General features: G+C 35.5%; 3 protein-coding genes and 2 pseudogenes across 6 annotated transcripts in view; all 5 read right to left on the reverse strand.

Annotated features, from left to right (window-relative positions):
• LOC107699894 (elongation of very long chain fatty acids protein 4-like) overlaps positions 1 to 795 on the reverse strand; it is a 3,211-nt gene extending 2,416 nt beyond the window's left edge. The window contains exons 1-3 of one of the 3 annotated variants that reach the window (XM_016501330.1): positions 717 to 795; positions 519 to 600; positions 27 to 117 (exon numbers count right to left, since the gene is read on the reverse strand). In XM_016501330.1, coding sequence (XP_016356816.1) covers positions 27 to 84 — 58 coding nt within the window. In that variant the 5' untranslated portion in view covers positions 85 to 117; positions 519 to 600; positions 717 to 795. The other 2 variants (XM_016501339.1, XM_016501348.1) reach the window with 2 other exon arrangements.
• A 372-nt stretch (positions 796 to 1,167) lies between these two features.
• On the reverse strand, positions 1,168 to 6,183 carry LOC107700462 (adenine DNA glycosylase-like; annotated as a pseudogene).
• Positions 6,184 to 6,400: 217 nt separating this feature from the next.
• On the reverse strand, positions 6,401 to 11,095 carry LOC107699909 (uncharacterized protein C1orf228 homolog). 2 transcript variants are annotated; one of them, XM_016501364.1, is made up of 12 exons: positions 10,952 to 11,095; positions 10,210 to 10,434; positions 10,003 to 10,071; positions 9,688 to 9,854; positions 9,229 to 9,425; positions 8,679 to 8,763; positions 8,473 to 8,589; positions 8,051 to 8,123; positions 7,814 to 7,943; positions 7,596 to 7,673; positions 6,642 to 6,723; positions 6,401 to 6,504 (listed from the first exon to the last, which is right to left on the reverse strand). In XM_016501364.1, exons 2-12 carry the CDS (start codon positions 10,413 to 10,415, stop codon positions 6,476 to 6,478), a joined length of 1,233 nt encoding a protein of 410 aa, XP_016356850.1. In that variant the 5' UTR covers positions 10,416 to 10,434; positions 10,952 to 11,095; the 3' UTR covers positions 6,401 to 6,475. The 2 variants fall into 2 exon arrangements, with proteins under 2 accessions (XP_016356850.1, XP_016356844.1); XM_016501358.1 differs by having other exon boundaries at positions 6,401 to 6,723.
• An 81-nt stretch (positions 11,096 to 11,176) lies between these two features.
• On the reverse strand, positions 11,177 to 16,932 carry LOC107699925 (guanylate kinase-like; annotated as a pseudogene).
• Positions 16,933 to 19,336: 2,404 nt separating this feature from the next.
• The window catches only part of LOC107700469 (E3 ubiquitin-protein ligase RNF220-like), a 38,688-nt gene continuing 36,302 nt past the window's right edge, over positions 19,337 to 21,722 (reverse strand). Inside the window, exons 11-13 of the mRNA XM_016502129.1 lie at positions 20,636 to 20,744; positions 19,833 to 19,907; positions 19,337 to 19,702 (exon numbers count right to left, since the gene is read on the reverse strand). Coding sequence (XP_016357615.1) covers positions 19,631 to 19,702; positions 19,833 to 19,907; positions 20,636 to 20,744 — 256 coding nt within the window. The 3' untranslated portion in view covers positions 19,337 to 19,630. The remainder of the gene's footprint in view (positions 19,703 to 19,832; positions 19,908 to 20,635; positions 20,745 to 21,722) is intronic.

Below are 21,722 nucleotides of genomic sequence, written 5' to 3' on the forward strand. Positions count from 1 at the left end.
AGGGGGGGGGGGGAGAGGAATCATACCCCCATTCTCCAGAATCCAGTGGTGCATTGATTCCACTCTCTGCCATGCTGATTCCATTGAGGACTATGCTTTATAATTAAAAAGACTAGACTAGCATTCAGAGGAAAACACAGAGAGAAAAACACGTAAAAATAAATTATTACTCTCTCTCTCTCTATATATATATATATGCGTGTGTGTGCTTGTATCCTTCTATGGTAGAATAATATATCCCTTGTTTGTGCGTTCTTAAGTTCATAAGATCTGATATACAGAAAATGCGAAGAGTTGCACCCTGTTAAGGAAGATTAGCAGATACCTTCTCCCTATGCAGGCTGTTCTTGTAATTAATGCAACTTAATTTTAATGAAAAGGCGTCCACCAAATTGACAAGAAATTTAACGAGCATGAGATGTTTTTATTATGTGACCGCAGTTACCTTATTATCCGTATATGGAATATTTCATTTTCACAAATGTTTGCAATCAACATAAATTTACCGGTGAACTTACCTGCGGAAAAGTACAAATGTATCGCACTTGTGTGGAAGAGTTCAGTCAGTCGCACGGTCAGATAGGAACTTTGAACTTCACTCTGAATTATTTGAGTAACATGGGGAATAGGGTGTTATCAGCTGTTATGCAGAAGTGCACATATCTTTTGGAAGAAAAACTTTGGACTGCATCTAGTTTTCAGTTTTCATGACTCACATTTCAGTTAAAAGTCCCACTGCGACCGAGAAAACACACGTTAATCTGAACTTTAAACAAACAGACCAAAGGATAAATTTACGTTCACGTTTCGAAGCAATAATTGATTTTTATCCACATGTGTGTTGTATTAGAAATAATCCCAGGTTTGTTAAAAAATATATACCTTGACTCTTATTTTGACACCCTAGTATTAGCGAGGGAAGGGCATTCCGGGCGCCGACAATTAAATTAATATGACCATGTAATTTAATTTATCTGGCTGGCTAAATGCTGTTAAAATTAAAGTATGCTGCAAATAAAAAATAAAATAAAAAAAGCAGAGAGAAATATTAGTTTTTTTACATAATTGTGTAAATGTGTTATAAAATCAGTTTTTTTTTTAAAATCAGGGTTATTATACATTTATTATTTATTTTGAAAACAACTCATGAAGAACTATCCCTCTAAAAAATAAAACATTAAAGCTGTAAGTAATGTGTTATTATATGTGACTTTCTTGACATGATAGCAAATTCGTATGATGGCTACATATTGACCATATGAGTCCTTAACCATCTTCAAGAAACGACTAAAAACACATCTGTTCCACCTTTATTTGACCCTCTAACTCTAGCACTTTCTATTCTATTTTAATTTAAATTTAAAAAAACAACAAAAACACTAGCTTTCTATCTTATCTACTTGTTTTTCTTTGTGTGTGTGTGTGTGTGTGCGTGTATATAATATATATGTATATGTATGTATGTGTGTGTGTGTGTGTGTGTGTGTGTGTGTGTGTGTGTGTGTATATATATATATATATATATACAGGTGCATCTCAATAAATTAGAATGTCGTGGAAAAGTTCATTTATTTCAGTAATTCAACTCAAATTGTGAAACTCGTGTATTAAATAAATTCAATGCACACAGACTGAAGTAGTTTAAGTCTTTGGTTCTTTTAATTGTGATGATTTTGTCTCACATTTAACAAAAACCCACCAATTCACTATCTCAACAAATTAGAATATGGTGATTTGACTGCTTTTATTGTCCTCATTTGTAAGTCGCTTTGGATAAAAGTGTCTGCTAAATGACTAAAAATTAAAAAAATAAAATAAATATCAAAAATCGTAAATCTTAATATACAGACAGGCTTTTGTCAACAGTTATGGCTTTTGGCCGTTGTCTTAGATGTAGAAAATAATTTACTGAGGCAGAGTTGTTTGGGTCCTTCATTAGTAGTAGCACCCTTCAGCTTTTTTATTCTATAAGATATGAAAAATGAAAATAATTCAAAAACACCAAACAGTGCAAAATGTGGAGCTCATACTAACTCAGGAAAACTTACCTCGCTGTCCACCTTGCCTGAAGATTCATAGAGCTTCATAATCTGTGTAATTAAAGATACAAAATCATTACATACATGTAAACAAATGTAACAACATGGTATTCAAAAATATTTTTAAAAATATGCATTTCTTGTACACAAGATTTTTTTATTTATTATATTTTTATCAGAACAAGGTACATTGAAAGTATTCAGTGACAAAAACACTTTCATTCTTTTTCCACTTTTTAAGATTTTTTTTGTACACACAAACAATTTTTAATAGTTTTAGTTTACAACACTGGCTAGTTTGGCTTTGCTGTGATACCCATGAAAACACACACACAACCTTTTTAACCCCAGTGGATACAGCTGCCCCCTGCAGAGCAGATTTTGTGAGCCAGCAGGTCTTCTGCTCTTGCTCTCCTTCTGACCAGTCAGACCCATGCACGGAAAAGACAATATAGGTTTGATGGATGTGGGAGAAAATATGCACCACCTGACAGAGAATATGAAAGACTTGGATGAATATCATACACAAGCATTGTAACCAAACGTGCACATCATCGCCGAAGATGCAAATGAAATATTGAGTAAATGTGGATTATTCTAAACCCAAGATGATACGATTTGGGGAAAACATCCACCTCTCCCACAAACTGCACTGCACGAGCGTCTATGGCTGTTTCCAGCAGTTTTTGCATCATGTCACATATCAAGCCATTATATTTATTCTCAGAGACGTCAGCCTCCAAGAGCATGCTGGGTAGCTCCCACATCCCTGCTAAGAGTCCTGCAACACATCCATGAAATCCAAAATCATATTTTTTTTAATGATATTTTCTAGAGCTTGTTCTTTTTCTCATTCACCCAGTTAAAATTATTGTTTCACCTTTGCTTGGTCTTTGAGTGAGCAGATACTCCATCTCTTCTCCAGCTCACTGACGTTCCACTATACAAGTTAGGGTTTGCTCCACATGTGGAGCCTTTTTAACAGGCTTTCTTGGATAATTCTGCACCCCTAGCTGAGGGTCCCAGTCCTCTGATAGACACAAGTCACAGCTGCTAGCAACCCCTGTCAGAGAATGTGAACGTACATTAGACACTGCTATTGATCTGTCGAATCTGATGTATGAATAAAAAGAGAATACTTTGTTTTCACCAGAAGACTTTACAACTTGCAACAATCCTCTAAGTCGGGCACTGACATGTTGAGTTTTGAAACAAGGTTACCTAGAAGTCTTTTGGAGTCAGTCTTTTGTTTAATGCTCACCTACAGTATGAAAGACAAAAGATGATATTAGGTCATTTGACAGTTTTACAAGGAAGTATTTTGGTAAGAGCTGCTCAGCAGTACCTTCCTAAAGGCATGACAGTGGTTTTGAACGGGACACTGGCTGCACAGAGGGGATTTCGGGGTGCAGACTCTAGCCCCTAATTCCATCATAGCCTGATTAAAGTCTCCGGGTCTCTGGGTCAACAAGTGTGTCAGAAATTGTCCTGAAGTAGGGCAATAAATCACAATTAAACACATTTTACAACTTCAATCTAGATTTGCTTAACAGTACATCAACTTGATGGATCTTTCAGTACCACAAAGCATCTGTTACAACAGGACTGGTGCCGTTTGCTCCTATGGCTCGAACGTGACACAGAACTCGAATGACATTTCCATCAACTGCACCTGTCACCTGGAGAACAACAAACACCATTGCAACAAATAAATACAAGTTCAAGTCAAGTTCAAGTTGAGCTTTATTGTCATTCTGCTACATGTGGGGACATACAGTGGAACGAAAGAACAGCATTCTAACATAGGAGTCTTTATTTTCTAAATACACACTAAATACACAGCATTTAGTGCTAAGTATTCACGGTGTTTAATACCCCGACAATGCAATGCTGCCCAAATTGATCTGTGGTACGTTATCAGTGGATCACACAAGAAAAAAAATCATTCTATTAAAGGAGTAGTTCACCCAAAGACAGGCCATTAAAGATGTAGAGGAGTTTGTTTTATTTAGCATTAGTAATCCACACGACTCCTGTCCATCAATTAATGTCTTGTGAAGAAAAGAACTGTGTGCTTATAATAAACAAATCCATCATTAAGATGCTTTTAACTTCAAACTGTTGCTTCAAGCTAAAATACGAGTCCTCCATTCATAATATTGCTTTCTCCAGTGAGAAAGTGATCTTGACTGAATCAGGAGAAAAATACGTGTAAATAAAGCACCGTTTACAAGTGAAAACAGTCCAAAACAGTTCTAAACAAATACATGGTTTAACATGTGAGAGGACAACAGGGGATGGACAACAGTTTGAAGTTAAAAATGCCTTCATGATGGATTTGTTTTTTACAAACATGCAGCTTTTCACTTCACAAGATAATTACCTTCACAGATTTATGGACTGGAGTTGTGTGAATCACTTGTGGATTATTGTGATGTTTTTATCAGTTGTTTGAACTCTCATTTTGATGGCACCCATTCACTGTAGAGGATCCATTGGTGAGCGAGTGATGTAATGCTAAATGTCTGATCAAATCAAATATAATCAACAAAACAAAGTTACCTGTCCAAGTGCTATAGAACTGATCGCCACGGCGGTGTAACGTCCAACCCCAGGCAGCTGTTTCAGTAGTCCTGCTGTGGTCTTTGGCATCTGTCCATCCAGTTCCGATACTACCTATTGCAAGAATAAAAAAAAATGTATGTTGTGCAGACGTGCAGATTACATAAATATATTAAAGCAAATCTTAAGTAATGCAGAATTTAGATAAATCTTATATAATTTCTGCATTACTGTTTAAACCTACTTTCTGAGCACCTTCATGCAGCCTGCGTCCTCGAGAGTAGTATCCAAGACCCGGCCACATTTGGTTCACTTCCTACAGGGAGACAATAATGCACCGCTGTCAGATGCTCACTATGTCTCTGTCTGTTTATGTCTATGGATTTAATTATCACCTCCAGTGTGGCTGCAGCAAGTTTTTCCACAGTCGGCCATCTCTAAAAATAAAGACGCAGAAACAGCATGAAATGTGGCATTTCAGAGGTTCTGTGAGAGGAGTAGTCAGACAGCTCGCCTACCTTCATCCATCTGTTATAGTAGTCTATCATTGTGGCAACTTGAGTCTGCTCTCACATGATCTCTGAGACCCACTGAGAACGGCATGAGAAAAAATGTATAAAATAAAAAAAAGATTTAGGTTATAATCATCGTAACATTAAAACACTTTTCTCATACCTCCATATGTCCTGTTATTAACATCTGGTTCTGTCATAGCCTGTATGGATTACAACACAAAAACAAAAATGCAACCCTCAAGCTAAATGATCTAACACAGTTCACCCCACAGCCAACATTTTGGGGAAAATGCTTAATTTAATACTTTACTGCTAATCCTTAACTAAATAATTTATGTGGTTTTATATAGACAATACATATATATATACATATTTTTAGGTCTACAATAAAACATGTTCTTCCTGCAATGCATTAAATGTGCTTTAACATGTATAAAAACTAGCATGGAAAAGCTGATCACTTCTCTCACGAGCATCTCTCAGGCAGCTGTATAGGATGGGCCCAAAAAGCATGGTCACGTGACAAAAATTAAGAATATCCGATGCCTTTACCAATGTCCTCCAGGGAAGCTCTCTCTTATTCTGATCATACCACTGCAGAAGGTGAGTGCGGAAACGAGAGATTTCAGTTGCGTCATGGAAAAAGTGGTATGATGAAGGTTCAGTTTCAGATAGTTCCTCTGGTGAGAATAAGAAATCAATACAAACTCAAACATAAAATTTTAAAGGCAAACATCCAGCTGCCTTGATGTAAAAATGTTATCTCAGTTGCACACAGAGAACCACTCACCTTCTTTAATGGCAGGTTTGGATTTCTTCTTATTGCTGGATTTGATCCTTTCTGTGTTTTCTAGAGCCGCTCTCTTCCTCTTCTGCACTGCAGATCTTAACCTGCTCATAGCGCTAAACCAATCTTTACTTAATTAACAAACAACCTGTGGGACACTTAAAACTCCCTTAAAACTTTACATTAAAATCAAGTACAAACTTATCTGCACATGGTCGCTATTATATAAAAAAAAAGTACAACGAATGAAACATCAGAGCGTTAAAAATCATATATTACAATTAAATAGATAACAATTAAATTATATCTATCGATATAGATACAGAAATAGATATAGATATGCATACTTTGTTATAATGCTTACATTGCACAGACATTACAGTCTATTTTATAATTTAATGCTTGAGATTTCTAGTGCACCCATATTGAATTGAACCAAAGAAATATAGAAGACTGTTCTTTGTGATCACTTTTATTATTTTATGCATAAAAACACCATCAACAACAAGAAAATACATTTAAAAAATACAACAACAACAAGTACTTATTTTAAAGGTTATTTCAAGCTGTGTTCAAGAATCTGAATTCTGTTCCTCAAGCACTGTAGAAAAATAAAGGGAAAATGAAAGGGCATTCTAATATACAATCATTTTCAATAGGCAATTGAAGCACTGGTGTCTTTCAAATCAAGACAAAAACATACTACCTAGCTATGTCTCTCTAGATTTGTCAACTCACCACATGAAATGTTCACTTTATTTGAGTGTAAAATGTCAGCTTGAATGTCATCCATGTTCAAATGTAGGACATCAGCATTGTGCTGTAAACAAACACACACTTTAAAGTTAACTTTAACTTTGTATTGACTATTGATGTTTTTTGAGCAGCAAATCAGAATTTTAGAATGATTTCTGAAGGATCATGTGACACTGAAGACTGGAGTAATGATGCTACAAAATCTGCTTTGAAATCACAGGAATAAATTACATTTTAAAATATATTCAAATAGAAAGCAGTTATTTTAAATAGTAAAAAAATTTCACAATATTACTGCTTTTGCTGTATTTTGGATCAAATAAATGCAGGTTTGGTGAGCAGAAGAGAATTATTTAAAAAACATTAAAAATCTGTTCAAAAACTTTTGAATGGTAGTATACAGTATATATATCCTGCAAGAAATGGTGACAGTCATACAGTCATTACATTCATGGCTGCAGAGTGCAACCCAGAGAAATATGTTGACTCAGCATTTATACCCTAATCAAATCTGGATGCTTCCATTTCATCCAATCATAATGCATATCCAGCACGCGTGTCCATTTAAGGTATCCAACTATGTCCCCCCAGTATTAAATGCTAATTATTTTCTAAGAAGCTATAGGACATTTTCTGTCTCACACTTGTCTTGCACTTAGATTTCCTGTTATCTCTCTGCTCATGAAAAACTCAAGCATATCGAGGCAAACTGAAGCACTCAGAGACAGTCTAAAGAACACTCTTTAGTACAGTGAAGCAAATAATACAGAAAATAATAATAATATTTCAGATCAAAATAAAATTTCCTCCACACTCCACTTTTTTTTTTAATCATTCTTCGATAACCATAGAAGATAAAATTTCATCTTACACACTTTTTGAAAAATGTTCTTTCCGTTTTCCACCAGAGTATGTATGTGTATATATAGACCTTACCATAAAAGACTCAAACAGTCTGGTGCCCATAGCTCTGCATACATGCTCTTCCACCACTGGATACATGCGCACAAAATGCTTAACAGACATTACACATTAATATCAGATTCTCATTGGTCTATTGCTTGCCCAGTATTGCATTTACTTATGACTGATGCAGAATCAGCGTATGTAAGAATAAGTGAGTGAGTGTGGGTAGAAGGTAGATTTAATTGTACCTCCAAAGCCAGGCTGGCTTGTCTCTGGGCATCTGCATGTTCCTGGTTCCCCATTGCATACAGTAAGTGATGGATCACTCTGAGAGAGAGCAGCTCTTTGGATATCTCCTCACTTCTCTGTGCCAGAATCCTGTAACATCATGTCAATATATCGTACATAATAAACACACATATCAGCATGTCTTATATAATATTTTCCATGCTGTATGTCTTGAATGTATCCATTGTTTGAAATACCTGATGGTTTTTGCAGAAGCTGCTTGCTGGAGAAGCACAGGGAGTGAATCAGTCATTTTGGCCACCTCTGGATCTAACAAAACAATCAAACTGTTTCGGCTGAATTTCAAATACAACACAGGACTGTTTATAACTTTTATGTCAGACAAATCAATAACTGAGAAAGATGCTAATTCAAGCCACAATCCATGTTTGTTTCTCATCTCATCTACATCTGCTCCAAATTAAATTACAAAGCCCAAAAGGTAACAATTGGGAGGTTGAATTAAGGATGTCTCCACGCTGCAACGTGATCATAATGCAAAGCATTATTGTTATTGGAGAACCACTGTTTCAGTTGCAAACAGAGGCGGACAGTAACTAAGTACATTTACTTGAGTATTGGTTTTAATTGAAAGAAGATGAGCAACAACAGATCATACCCTCCAGGATCTTGTGTTTGGTGTTTCTCTCTTTAGTTGGTTTGAGAAAAGCCACCAGACCCCTGAGCAGAGCCGGTCTAACCTCTGATTGCATGAGCTCTATTATCAGTTCTATGGCTGGAAGTAAAAATAAAAGTACAAATGAAACGGTGGGATTCACAGTAGGGTAAACAACAAATAATGTCACATTTGAAATGTACACTTGCCTTCATATTGTACTTCTAAATGTAGGGACCTCAGCAGATTCAATAAGGGTTCCACTATGCTATGATGGGCTGTTTTTACAATGGGCTGGACAAAACAAAAGAAAAATTATATACATTTTAGAAATTATACAAATGTATAAAAATAGGCAGTTGATGCAGTCTCAGCAGTGTGACATCCCATACATATTATTTAAAACTATTTTAAAACCATTTTATTTTTCTAGTCCTCAAATAATTATTTATTATGAATGCAGAGCTCATATTATTAGAGAGACTATCCGGAATATTTGTACTTTTAAAAATTAATTTGTCACATCGCAAGACAATTAAAGTGAGCTGCAAAACAGCCCAAATGTAAAATGGTGACCAGTTATAGCACATAGAATATATACTTTTCCCATATAAATTAATTTAAAATCTTGATGTTTGATACAAAAAAAGTTAATGTTACTTTAATGCAAACTTGAATGTATATACAATGGTACAGATTTTTTTTAAAACATTTAAAGATTCCTCTGGTGCTGATTGTCATCCTGCAACACTGTTGTACCTGAACTATACGTAGGATATGTAAAACAAGCTGCTGTGCTCTTGGTGAGGTGCAGGTCAGCAGGGCGATAAGGCCCTTGTACACCTGATTCTTGTATTTGGGGTTTCCATGGGCTAAAGATTCTAGCAGGGCGGCGGCGGTCTCCTGAGTCCCCTCTGTCTCAGATTTGGCCAAACATTCAGCTACGGCCTTCACACCTGTCAATCAGAAAAGAACAGATGCGAGAGCTGAAATCAGTTCATGAGCCAGTATATGTGTGTATATAAAGTTGTCAGAGCTTGCCTGTCAAAATCCCCAACCTTCAAAATGGATCCAGATTGGATCATGCAAAGTTTTAACCTCACAATATTTCATGGAAATGTTGCAAACTCTCATTCCATAATACATCACTGAAAAATGAGCTGGAGCTGTTTCACTTCTTGATTGGTAGTTTGTTGTGCGGTTGTGCTGTGTAAGTACCGTAGCTTTCACAGATAAGCTCTTTATATTTTTGGCCTGCGTTGGCGATGATCTGGAGCAGACAAAGAGCCTCGGTTTTATCCCCATCTTTGAGTTTGTCTTGTCCTAGAATCTCAAGCAGGGTAAGCACTCCACCCACCTCCAGAAACTCAATCATGTACTGGTGACTGATCATGCAAATGAACAAAATGAAACCATGCTAGGATAGACAGTGTTTCTGTTAGGGAATTTTCTGGTGTTTAATTTGCACAAAGACCTTGCGTGCTTGACATCTAGTACTACAATTATATTCACAGCATTCATTTAGTCTTTTACCTGCTGTTGGCAGAGAGGAAAACCCCCACTGCTCTCAGCTGAAGGTCTAGACACATTCCAAACATATAGCTGGAAACAAAACATGTAAGGAGGCATACATGGCATGACTGATATCTCTCAGTTAAACTTGTGTAAGTTTTAGTCAGATATTTAGAAGGTATCTATTTTTTTAGAGCACAGATAAAGCATGACCATATGTGTGGATACGTTAGTCTTATCCAGGCAGTGAGCCGAGCAAGGAACAGGCTGGCAACTTGAGCAAACTCAAGCTCCAGTTCTGGACATGTCTTTCCTGTGTTCTTGGCCAGAAAGTCACTTAGCATTCGACTGCGCACCGTCTTATTGCCCTGATCCCACTCATGGAGGAAACACATCACCTGACTGATGGACGCCTGCTCCTTACTGCTAGACATGACTCAAGCATTTCACAGACTGCGGGAAACAATGAACAATATCAGCTAAAGTGTGTTACTAATGTACTAATATTAGTGTTGTCCAGCAGAGACTGTCATTAATAGATCCAGAACAAAGATTTTAGATATATTTAATATTCAGATGTATGAAATCACAACACATAAAACATTTTGTTCCTCAAAATATGTCATATATGAGATAGTGCTTGTAAAGTGACCTGTACATTATTTCTAAATGTTCATTTAGATAAGCTCAGTTACTTTTTGAACATAAAAACGGACAAGAAGAATTTCACCAAAAACCTCATATATCTCACATTGTCAATTTTTCCATAAGTAGAAGGACGCCAACGTAGGCTAATTACTTCGCCAGTATCAATGTTTTGTTTACAGTAATAAAACAGCTTTCGTCGGATTGTGTGGTTGTTTTATAACGCACACTCAGAACTGAAACATATTACCTTAACATTAACAGTTTTTTAATCTATATCATATTTGTTTACAAGCTTATTTAGAAACCAAGGCATGTTTCTCACCTTCACTTCCGCCGATGTTTGTAGTTGCCATGGTTACTGACGCTTACGGTGTGCGGTTGGGAACATTAGAGGCGTGAAAATGTGATTCGTGTTATTTCTATGTTGTATTTCTTTGCATATTATAATGTTATATTTATTTATAACACAATCAATTAGGAGCATATTAACTTTATTTCACTTCACTTTCACCTTGACATTAAAAGAGAAAAGAGAATTAGAAAAAAGATAATGGAGAAATGCTTTAATATAGCTGTAGTTTCATTTTATTTTATTTCAGCTAACCCAAAATGACAATTTTATATTCAACACAAATTTAGAAACATGTAGGTGCAACCCAAACTAACCATTCAGGTGAGTACTGTACATTCAAACCTGTTGAAGGCTACCTGAGAATCAAACAAGCTGCATAGCTTAGCTCTCTACAAAGATCATACATATTACAAAAACAATAGTTTCTCTACTATACAACTAACATGCTGGTGATAAACAAACTATCGTCATCAATAATAGCTTACTGAACTCATTTTTATTACAGTTTTCTCCCTTCATAATTCAAGGTGCAAACATGCTCGAGAGAGTTAATAGAGCAGTGTCTTCAACCGAGATTGAGATGTTTTTAACATACATGCACAGATTTTCTCTCACCCACAGAAAAAAGCTCTATTGCACACTCCTTTGAACATAGCACCTGTCTTGATTGCATGATTGCACCGTACAAGGCTGGAAAAAAGGCTTCATGTCTTGTGTTGTCGGGCAGAAAGGTCAAAAGTGCCGTTTATTCTTTCCTATTTCTTGGCATCTTGCACCTTCTCAATTTCCTGTTGGAAAAAAAAAACAATAACTCAGTGTTATTTATTTATGAAATTAATAAAAAATTATGCAATCTTTTTACAGAGATAAAATAGTTTTACCTCAATAAGAACACTTTTGAGTTTCTCATAGGCTTCTTCCAAGTCGTCATTAATGATTACCATATCAAAAACCCCAGGTTCCTTACCTACAGAGGAGAAAATAGCAAGGGAATAAAGGTTTTCTCTCAAGCACAACCAACTTATTGAAAGTGTCACTTACTGAGCTCCATGTCAATCCTCGCTGCCTCCAGACGCTTCTGTAGACTGTCCTCTGTCTCTGTTTGTCTGCCTCTCAGATGCTTTTCCTGTAGGAAAATAAACCACAATTTAAATCACACTTTAAAAGCTATATATGAAACTGAAAATATTTCTATCAACGTACCAGGATCTCCATTGAAGGAGGCTGGATGGAGATATATATGGGGTTCAGATCAGTCTTTTTAATGTTTTTCACTCCTTGTATGTCAACATCCAAGATGCAGATGAGGTTTTGTGCCTGAACGTCTTCTATGGATGATTTGCTGCAAGTGACAGTCAATTTAATGAGCAATAACATTTAATTTTTTTGTTGTTATTGACTAGGCTATACACTTATGGACAATCTCAGCTACTTCAAAATGATTACTTTTGGGCATTGGTATGAAGGCAAAAAAATAGCGGTGAAGTACCTCTGTGCTGAATTAAGAGGATAATGGGATCAGAAACCAGATGTCAATTTACAAATAAAATGTACCTGGTTCCATACGTTCCCAGAAAACTCTGCATTCTCAATGAATTCACCCTTGTCGATTCCCTCTTGCATCTTCTCTCTGGTGACAAAGTGGTAATCTGGATTGAGGACAGAAACAAATGAAAATGAATCATAAAACCAAGCAAATTGTGACTGTTTACAAGGAAACATTGTAAGCTCTGTTGTCATCAATTGACCTGAAAGGGTGTTAATTTGAAATATTCTTATGATCAGGTAATCAGAAACTATTAAAAGAAAGATCTGTAAGAAATTAATTTTCAGAGGATGACTAAATGATTAAAAAAAAAATTATTTTTTTTTGATGAACTATGTGACGTTCTAAAGTCTTTTCACAGCTAAACAACACAAAATTGTTTCTGCTCAGCAGGGGGCGCTAAATGTTGTCGTATGACACGAAGTTAAAATGGTTAAACTAACTAAATGACGGGAATGGTGAATGAAACTTCTAAACTCTAAACTTCTCAAATACAAACATAGCTGCGTTCGCACATAAAATACTTTTATAATCTCACAAAAAAAGTCATTTTCGTTAAGACGGTGGGAAAGCTCCAGTAGGCTACTGCATGTTGCTGGATTCATACCATTCTGATGGTTTAACTCCACAACTAGTGTTGCCAACTAATTTTCAGAGAAAGTTGCTAAAGGAAGGTCGATTTGTTGCTAAAAGTTGCTAAATGACGTTGTGACGCCATTGCTCAATTACGTCATTGCGTAATCACGACGCAAAATGGTCACGTCATCAAATCTCCGCAAAAAAATATATTTTATATGTGTTAATTTAGATTTGTTTGTAAAATAATATGCATGATATAATATTAAAATATAAATAACTGTATTTTCACAACAGCACATCAGTGGCAATCTAAAGCGGGGCGGAATGGTTCTGCAGGCAAACAATTTACAACTACAGGAGGGTAAACACACTGACATCATCCGTGGCAGCACTGCAATGGAGACTCGCATTAGCATAACAACATTTGTCTGTGGAAAAACATCATAAGAATTACAAAGCAATGAAATTAGCAATGACTGTTTATAGGTACACAAAATTTTAGATGCAGTATTTCTCCGTTCCACCTTAAAAGTCTCAAATAAACCTGTATTTCTTTCCATTATTATTATAATTTTGTTTTTGTTTCAAATGTTGTTTTTTAGTTTTGAATTTATTTGTGTAAAAATGTGCAGAATTAATTAATTTGTGGCATACATACTGATGATTAATTTGATCCTTTTTTAATTAACTACTTAAGATTGTTCATTAAATTTCCCAGAAATAAGTTCTGTTGTGATGTTAATGATTCGTCTCTGAGGATCTGTGCTGTGGGGAAGTGATGGCAATAGTTCACATCACATGGAAAACCTAGGGATCACAGGGGGCTATTTTCAAAGGCTTTTTACTCCAAAGTGCACACTGGCATTCATGTCGGAGAGGACATGTGATGTCCACAATCATATCTTTGTAATTATGACCTGAAATGTAATTCGCTAACAAAGTTTTATATTTTAGAAAGATGAAAGTAACCCCCATTACTCTCTCATCACATTAGATATGCCAATAATCAGTAATAACCAATTACAACCAATAATGGAAACCAAATCTACACCTTTAGATGTCTCAGAGGACAGGACGTCTGCTACAGGAAGTAATGTAGCCCCCAGAAGCATTGGGAGACAATTCAGCCCTATAGAGAAAACAACAAAGGCACATTGGGGAATAAAAAGAGAAATTTACCCCTGTGAAATGTGTTGAAATTAATCTAAACAGTTCACTTGGGAGTAAGAAGCAGCAAAGAAGAAAGTTATGGACAGGTAGGGTAGAGGGGCTTTCAAACTGGATGGGAACATAAGTGGAAAAGCCTTTTTTTCAATGCTCCACTTGCTTTTTTGTCTGATGAGGCTTTTTTATTTGAATAGTTTATAGTCTCTCTTTCTTTCATTCACTTTCTACTCTGTATGCAAGGTATACATTAAAATTAGTTGTTTAGTCTATTTCTAAACTAATATCTGACATCATTTGTTTTGCTGATAAAGCAAGCCTCTCAATTGTTATCGTTTTGAAGTGGGAAATTCTGCCCTACCTTTTCCATTTTCCTCTCCTGGCCGAGGATTTCTGGTGGTGTCTGCAGAAGGAAAGAGATCAAGGTATCAAACTATTCATACAGCATTCCTGGCATTTGGTTACTTGTCTTGTGTCTTGTATTTATCTGTAATGCTACATACGGGAGACACTGAATCCAAAAACCCCTTCATATTCTTTCATGAGTCTCTTCAACAGGGTGCTTTTCCCAGCTCCTGATGGGCCACTCAGAACTACAGGCCTGGGTCCTGACATTTCTCTGTGAGACAATCAAAACAGGTGCATTTGTTTGTTAAAGTGAGATGTTTATGTTTTTTGGTAATTAAATCCACAAACCAATGCAACACACTTTTTTTTTAACGAGTTGCAGGTCTGTTCTAATAGGGTTGTAGATAGCAGGGAAATGTTTTAAATGTACGCTCTTGGTCAAAAGTTGCAGTAAAAACAGTAATATTGTGAAATATTATGACAATTTAAAATACAACTGTTTTAGCATTTTTATTATCATGAATGTTAAAAACCATTGTGCCGATTAATATTTTTTATGGAAACTTTTGTCAGGATTCTTTGATGATTAAAAAGTTCAAAAGAACAGTAGTTAATTAAAAGAAATGTTTTGTAACATTATAAATGTCTTTACTGTCACATTTGGTCAATTTAATGCAACCTTTCTGAATAAAAGGTAGTGTAATGTAATGCAGTTAGGACAGCAAAATAAAAAAGCATATCAACAAAGCAGGTGAAATGCTTCCCATATCTTTTGACGTCAATCAAACTTTACAGTATTTTGGCAGAAATCCATCTGTCACTACATTACCAGCCAACTAGACAGATGCCAATACGGACAGGTTGCGTGACATGACTTCATCCTCAAAAACACAAACAATGTAAAAGAAAATTTAAAATAGACTATACACATTAAATACAGGTTCGCTTGCAACGAGGACGAGACCATGAAACCATAATAATGCAAGAGAGATTTAGAGCTACATGGTACTACATTCTGATATAAAGTGTTAGAAAAGACATATTTTAAGTGTATTTTCTACTTAAATCATAAAAGTCTTTATTATTCAATCACAACAAATAAAAACCTTCCGTACTGAACATGGATTAGGTCAAGTAGGAAGCTTTGGTCTTGGTGCCCAGCTGAGAGAGAGAGAGAGAGAGAGAGAGAGTGCTATAAACTAGAGAAGCTGACATGGGCAGACACTGAGCCCATTGCACGCCTGCGTCTCTCCAAGAGAGAAGCTCAGGAACTAATCCACTGATCCGGGTGATTAGTGATTCTGTTTTGAGGTCTGTGGACTGGGTCTTGTAATAAAGAACAGGGCACCTATTTCCTGACTAAGAAACTTTTATTTATTTGTTTATTTTTATTTTTTGTCAAAGTAACTTTAAAATGTTAAATGTGTTGCTGATGTTCCAGCTGGCTCAGAACAGATAAAAAATGTTATTTTGTGAATTTTTATAAATTAAATTTATTGAAGAGTCTGTCTCTTTCACAATAATGCAGTTTAGCAAAGCATTTGTAAAGTGCCATGAAAATATCTTAATGAAGTCAGGTTAGGCCAGTGAAGAGGATTACCCAGCAAGTAAGCCAAATGACAAAGGCCCAGTGACCTGATGCCTGTCTTAATGTTTTCTACAATGTCTGTCTGGAATCATGTCTGGTTCATTTGTTAGGGACTCTGCTGGAGACTAGACCAACCAACTGGACACACAATCTGATCAGGGAAAACTATACAGGGAAATATATACAGTTGCCTCCTATGAGTTCGTTGTTGACTGTTTTCTGTTTATTTTATCAAATATCCCTGATGAAATATTTTGGCTACTGTATGTTCCAGTGTTTCTGTCTCAACATTGTCTTAAGATGATGATAAAGAACTTAAAAAAAAAAAAAAAAGAATATTTAATGTGTGCTTATATTTTCAAGACAATATGGAATTTCAAAACTAAAATTCACTGTCAAATGTATTATATATAATATTTTAATGATAGTTGAAAATTAAATGAAAAACAAATTAATGTGCTTCTGCAAATTAAAGAAATAAAAATCCAATATGTGTGTCCAGTATATTCTTTTTAGATTGATCACATTTCATCCATGTTTAATAACAATCAATATCATGAGACAGTCTTGCCTATAGATCCATTTACATTACAATAAACCAAAAATGTTGACCTCTAATTTTTGAACACCAGGAAAAAAAAAGCAAAGACAGCTCTTACCTTGTCTGTGCAGGTTAGATGGTGAAGTGAGTATGTGTGTGTGTGTTTCTAACTCACTGACACAGCTTACTGCCAGTGACAATTACCACCTCCTCCGTTTACTCAGCCAATCAAATTGCTGCTCGTGTGTATCTGTTGTTATGACAGAGATAAGTAGTTACTAATCATACTAAATTTTGAAAAGCCATAATCAATTGTTTTTTTCTGAGAAATAATGGTGAAAATGTTCAAAAGCTTTTTGTAGTCAAGATTTATGTCCATATTAACACCAGCCTGAGAAATGTTCAATATATAACTAAATATATAATACATAACTATATACGGTTTATATATATATATACCTACAGTATATAACTAAAAAGTGTGACAACTAGCCCGTATATCCTGTAATGCATTGTAAATCATCTAAATATGGCAAAACTCAAATTATATAATATTTTTTGTCAATTATAAATGGAAATATAAAAATAAATTATGCTCAAACTATGCTACAAAATTGTCTATGCATATATTTTCAAGCAATATGGAATTTTACTAAACCAAAATTCACCATCAAATTTGATTTATCAAAAAAAAAAAATATATATATATAAGAATGTGCTGAATAATAATTATTAAAATGATATTATTGATATGAAATTATCATACAATATCATACAATGCATAGTCAGCTAAAATGTTATTTAAAGATGTATTTGGGAGACAAATGTTATTTAAAAAATGTTATTTAAAGGCTCTGAGAAATTAACAAATAGATTCACTGAGCCGAATCAAACAACAATAATAATTTTGTCAAATAAAATAAAAAATTTGTCCATAAGTCTCCATAGAGTGTCCAAAAAGTTTGGTCTGCTAAGATATCCCCTGCAAAGTGTCCAAAAAAATAATTTCATTTGGGTTGCTGGGGCTGGAAGTGTAAATATAATTTTTGGTCACATTTGGGTTTTGAAGTAAAATACACTGTGAGAGTAGTGCAGCAGTTAACTTCCTTTTGCATTAGACACAAGGCTAGGCTAATCCAACACTAACCTAATTCCACACAGATGAGTGTCCATATAGTGCTGCTAATTAGAGATATGTCAGGACATCAGCCTCAGACATCCTTTTATCAGGTCATTCATTACAGTCATCTTTAAGAATGGCTGAAACGAACCAGGTGGTGTTAAGATACTTATGATGCAATAAACAGACTGAAAAGAAAGAGGAAATGCTGATTATTTATTGTACCTGCTACTGTTTCAGCTCAAATAGAGGTACAGGCAAAGTCAGTGTCATAGGTTTGATTCCCAGGGAATACAGTACATTAACTGATTAAATTTATGCAATGTAAGTACTGTAGCTTTGGATAAAATGTCAGTAAAATGCATAAATGTACTTCCACATTTGGAGCCTGGTGCTGAAAACAATTTTAAGGCTGACAATGACATTTGTTAGACAACAACTTTAGTTTATTTTTTGTCAAAGAAAAACAGATGAGTCTGTACAAAATACATCATCATAAAACAAAGCTGGTTTTATGTTTCATTCTATTTCAGTTCTATCAAAAGTGCTTCACGATCTTTCAGTTACCTGTAGTAACTTGACTAGAGTAACAAAACTATTGCTAAAATACCACAAAGGAAATTGAATTCCTTTTCTGTTAGTTCTGAGCTTAGTTCCTTGAGTCGTAATGTCATAACCTAGAGTGACTCAGTGTCAACAGACCTTTATTCTGCTTGGCAGTGGAGAGGAGTGAAGGCTAAGCAGAGATCAACCTCAGCGTCCATATCCTGCATTAAGAATCAATTCCACCTGCTAATGGAGGGAAGCACGTGCTCTTCGATGCAGCTCTGCTGTCTAGTACATATCAATACAATAACCTGCCAATCACCTGTTAGGGGTTAAATATTAATTCATTACAAGAAAGTAGACAATTACATCTACACAGCATCTTAAAAGTTGAAGTAGAAGAGCAAAAAAAGTCACAAATATACAGGGAACTACTTCAACTCAGAATACCTGTTGCTGAACCTTGTAGTCAAAACTATTTTTATTTATGCGTGAACTGTTTGATAAAATTAGCACTTTTTGAATCTACAAACCTTGTGAGAATGGCTTTGTAATCTTGCATCATATTCAGTCTCTTGTCTTTGAGATTTTATGCATGCTAAGGATAAGGGGATAATGAGACAAAAATTCATAATATAAACAATTACACTACTGTATATCACCTGTGTAACAGCTGAAATGATAATTTATCTTAAACCATATTTAAAGGATCCCATTCAATATTAAATTAGTTACATAAGTATGGAAAATGAATGTACAAGATTCTTTGCACATTCTACACAAAACACAGTTCATGAATGATTTAAAAGTTAACTGCTTACCATTTCAGATATCAGCACTTCTAGATCCAAATTAGAAAAGAACTCTTCAGTGTAAACATTCACAAAACTTGCTTTAGAGCGTTCTTAATGAGAATAACTTAACAATATTTTATAAAACAAGGTTTTATACATAGAAACAACATTTTGTGATCAGTTTTACTGTCCTTACAATACTGTTACGGCAAATTTGTACTTTAAAACTTTACCATTTCATTAAGAAATGAACACAGTGGTCTTCATGTAACTGGGTTGCATTCCGACAGGAACTTTTGGGCAATGACTCTGTTGGGCAAGACGTCCTCGAAGTTTTGCATCGGCCCAGAAAGATTCTCCTCAGTAAAAGTGATCCGTTTGTGTAGAGTGCAAACAGGCAGATGACAGGACAGCTGTAACTCTTCACAAATACACTTGTCTCAGGTCCCCGGGTGAGGTGATAGTGTTGCACTGTGGACACAGTTTCTTGGCTCCCTGCAGGAATGAGGGACCAATAAAGATCATTTAACAATCAAAAACAACATAAAGAGTTCACTTGTTGAAGTCACACGGTTGTGCAGGAAATCTTTTGTTAAGTACAGTATGATACATGTTCTCATCTCACCAGTGTGCGAAGCCAGCATTCCTCACAGTGGACATGCCAGCACTGGATGGAGGTCAGAGGTACTGTGTAGGAGTCCTGAAAAAAGTATATGTACACAATAAAATTACATGCATAAGAAAAATGTATTTTTCTGTTTTCATCATTGATAATAATAAGACACCTTTATTGAGAACCAAATGAGCATATTGCAATTATTTCTGAAGAAGCATGTGACAATTGAAGACTGGAGCAAAGGCTGCTTAAATTCAACTTTGCCATATAAATTACATTTTAAAACATTAAAATAGAAAACAGTTATTTGTATTGTAATAATAGTCAAGTCAAGTCACCTTTATATGTATAGCGCTTTATACAATACTGATTGTGTCAAAGCAGCTTTACAGTGTCAAACAGGAAAATAGTTTGTCAATAATGCAAGAAGACAACACCAAAGAGTCATTTTAAAGTCAGTTCATTGATGATTCAGAGATGTCATCAACCAGTTCAGCTCTCTTCCAATAGTGTCTGTGCAATCAGTCAAGCGTCCCCAACTAAGCAAGCCAGAGCAAGCCTAATAATATTTTATATTACTGTTTTTACTCTATTTTTTATTACATAAATGCAGCCTTGGAGAGCATAAGAGACTTCTTTCCAAAACATAAAAAAATATATTACTGACCCCAAACTTTTGAATAGTAATGTCTACATAATTAATATATACTAAAATGAAAATAAAGTACACATCTAATTAAATAATGTATATTTATTTGCAATTAACAATTTTTTAAAATCCTTTTTGAATAAATATGCACGGTCAAGCTTACCATGCAGATGAGACACTTGAATCTGTCCCCTCGTGTGAGCTGCTTCTCCAGATCTCTGATCCGTGTTTTCAGGGCCTCCAGTGTAGTGAGGGAGGGGTCATCCGGTAAGCTAAACGAAACAAAGAACAAATCCATCAGAGATTGATTAGAGAGTCACAGCGTGCTGAGGGCTTTGTCGCTGAAGGCCACGTTATGAATTCTAAATTACACATGAACGGTAATCAGAAGACAGCTTGCATCATTAAATGAGGTGCATTCAGAAGCAAATTCAACATTGTAATACATGAGAGTCAGCATTCCTATTGTAATGCCATATTGAACAGTAAAAATGAAGAGCATACACTGAATGCATAAGTCTATGTTCAAGTAAATGGATGCGAAATGTGATTGGTTAGCCAAAAGAGATAATCAAAGAAAAGACAAAAAAGGTCCTACAGAAATTTGTAGTAACAATACAATTCCAAAACCTTTTATTGTGGGCAAAAACAGTCTAAGATGGCCCCTTGTATCGGCCCTTCCCACAGCAGGTGAGGGACAGACATGTCACTGCAGTGTGCAAACATTGTCTCAAGTGTAATTGCTTTATTAGTGTGTCCACACAGGGCCGGGTAGCAAGCGCCCCGCAGCGCACTGTCATTTGTCAGGAACGGTCCTCCTTCCCGCCTCACTAACCCTTCCTCACTCAAGTGTTTCCACTTCACCACAATTAAATAACACTCGCTCAGAGCCCCCTAATCCCCGGTAGGAACATCCTGCCCAACGCATTCCCATTTAATCAGCTCTCAGGAATTGAACTATGACAGCAGGGGGTTTAAGTGATCCATCAAAAATGCCTCATGTAATCGCCTCCAAATATAAGCATAATGAATGCTGGTTTTTCTCTTGTAGCTGTCTGGTGGAAATATGAAATAACTGCCCTTGTCCTCAGGCTAAATACCTATTGGAGAGGGGTGACGGATCAGATACAAAAATATGCTGCAAAACAGAAATCCTACACAAGTGCATACCTAATATTAATATTATATATGATATATTATATATTTAATATAAAATTTAACACACACACACACACACATATATATATATA

Source organism: Sinocyclocheilus anshuiensis, unplaced genomic scaffold (assembly GCF_001515605.1).
Source record: "Sinocyclocheilus anshuiensis isolate Anshui unplaced genomic scaffold, SAMN03320099.WGS_v1.1 scaffold477, whole genome shotgun sequence".
In the NCBI taxonomy this organism is placed as follows: domain Eukaryota; kingdom Metazoa; phylum Chordata; class Actinopteri; order Cypriniformes; family Cyprinidae; genus Sinocyclocheilus; species Sinocyclocheilus anshuiensis.

What these genes read in the sequence shown, in the direction of transcription:
- LOC107699909 (XM_016501358.1), bottom strand. Translation starts at nt 10,415, where the DNA reads ATGTCTAGCAGTAAGGAGCAGGCGTCCATCAGTCAGGTGATGTGTTTC. An exon ending in GCTTATCTGTGAAAGCTACG is followed by an intron (nt 9,426 to 9,687) that starts GTACTTACACAG and finishes TCTGATTGACAG; the next exon opens with GTGTGAAGGCCGTAGCTGAA. An exon ending in GCTTCTGCAAAAACCATCAG is followed by an intron (nt 7,944 to 8,050) that starts GTATTTCAAACA and finishes ATGATGTTACAG; the next exon opens with GATTCTGGCACAGAGAAGTG.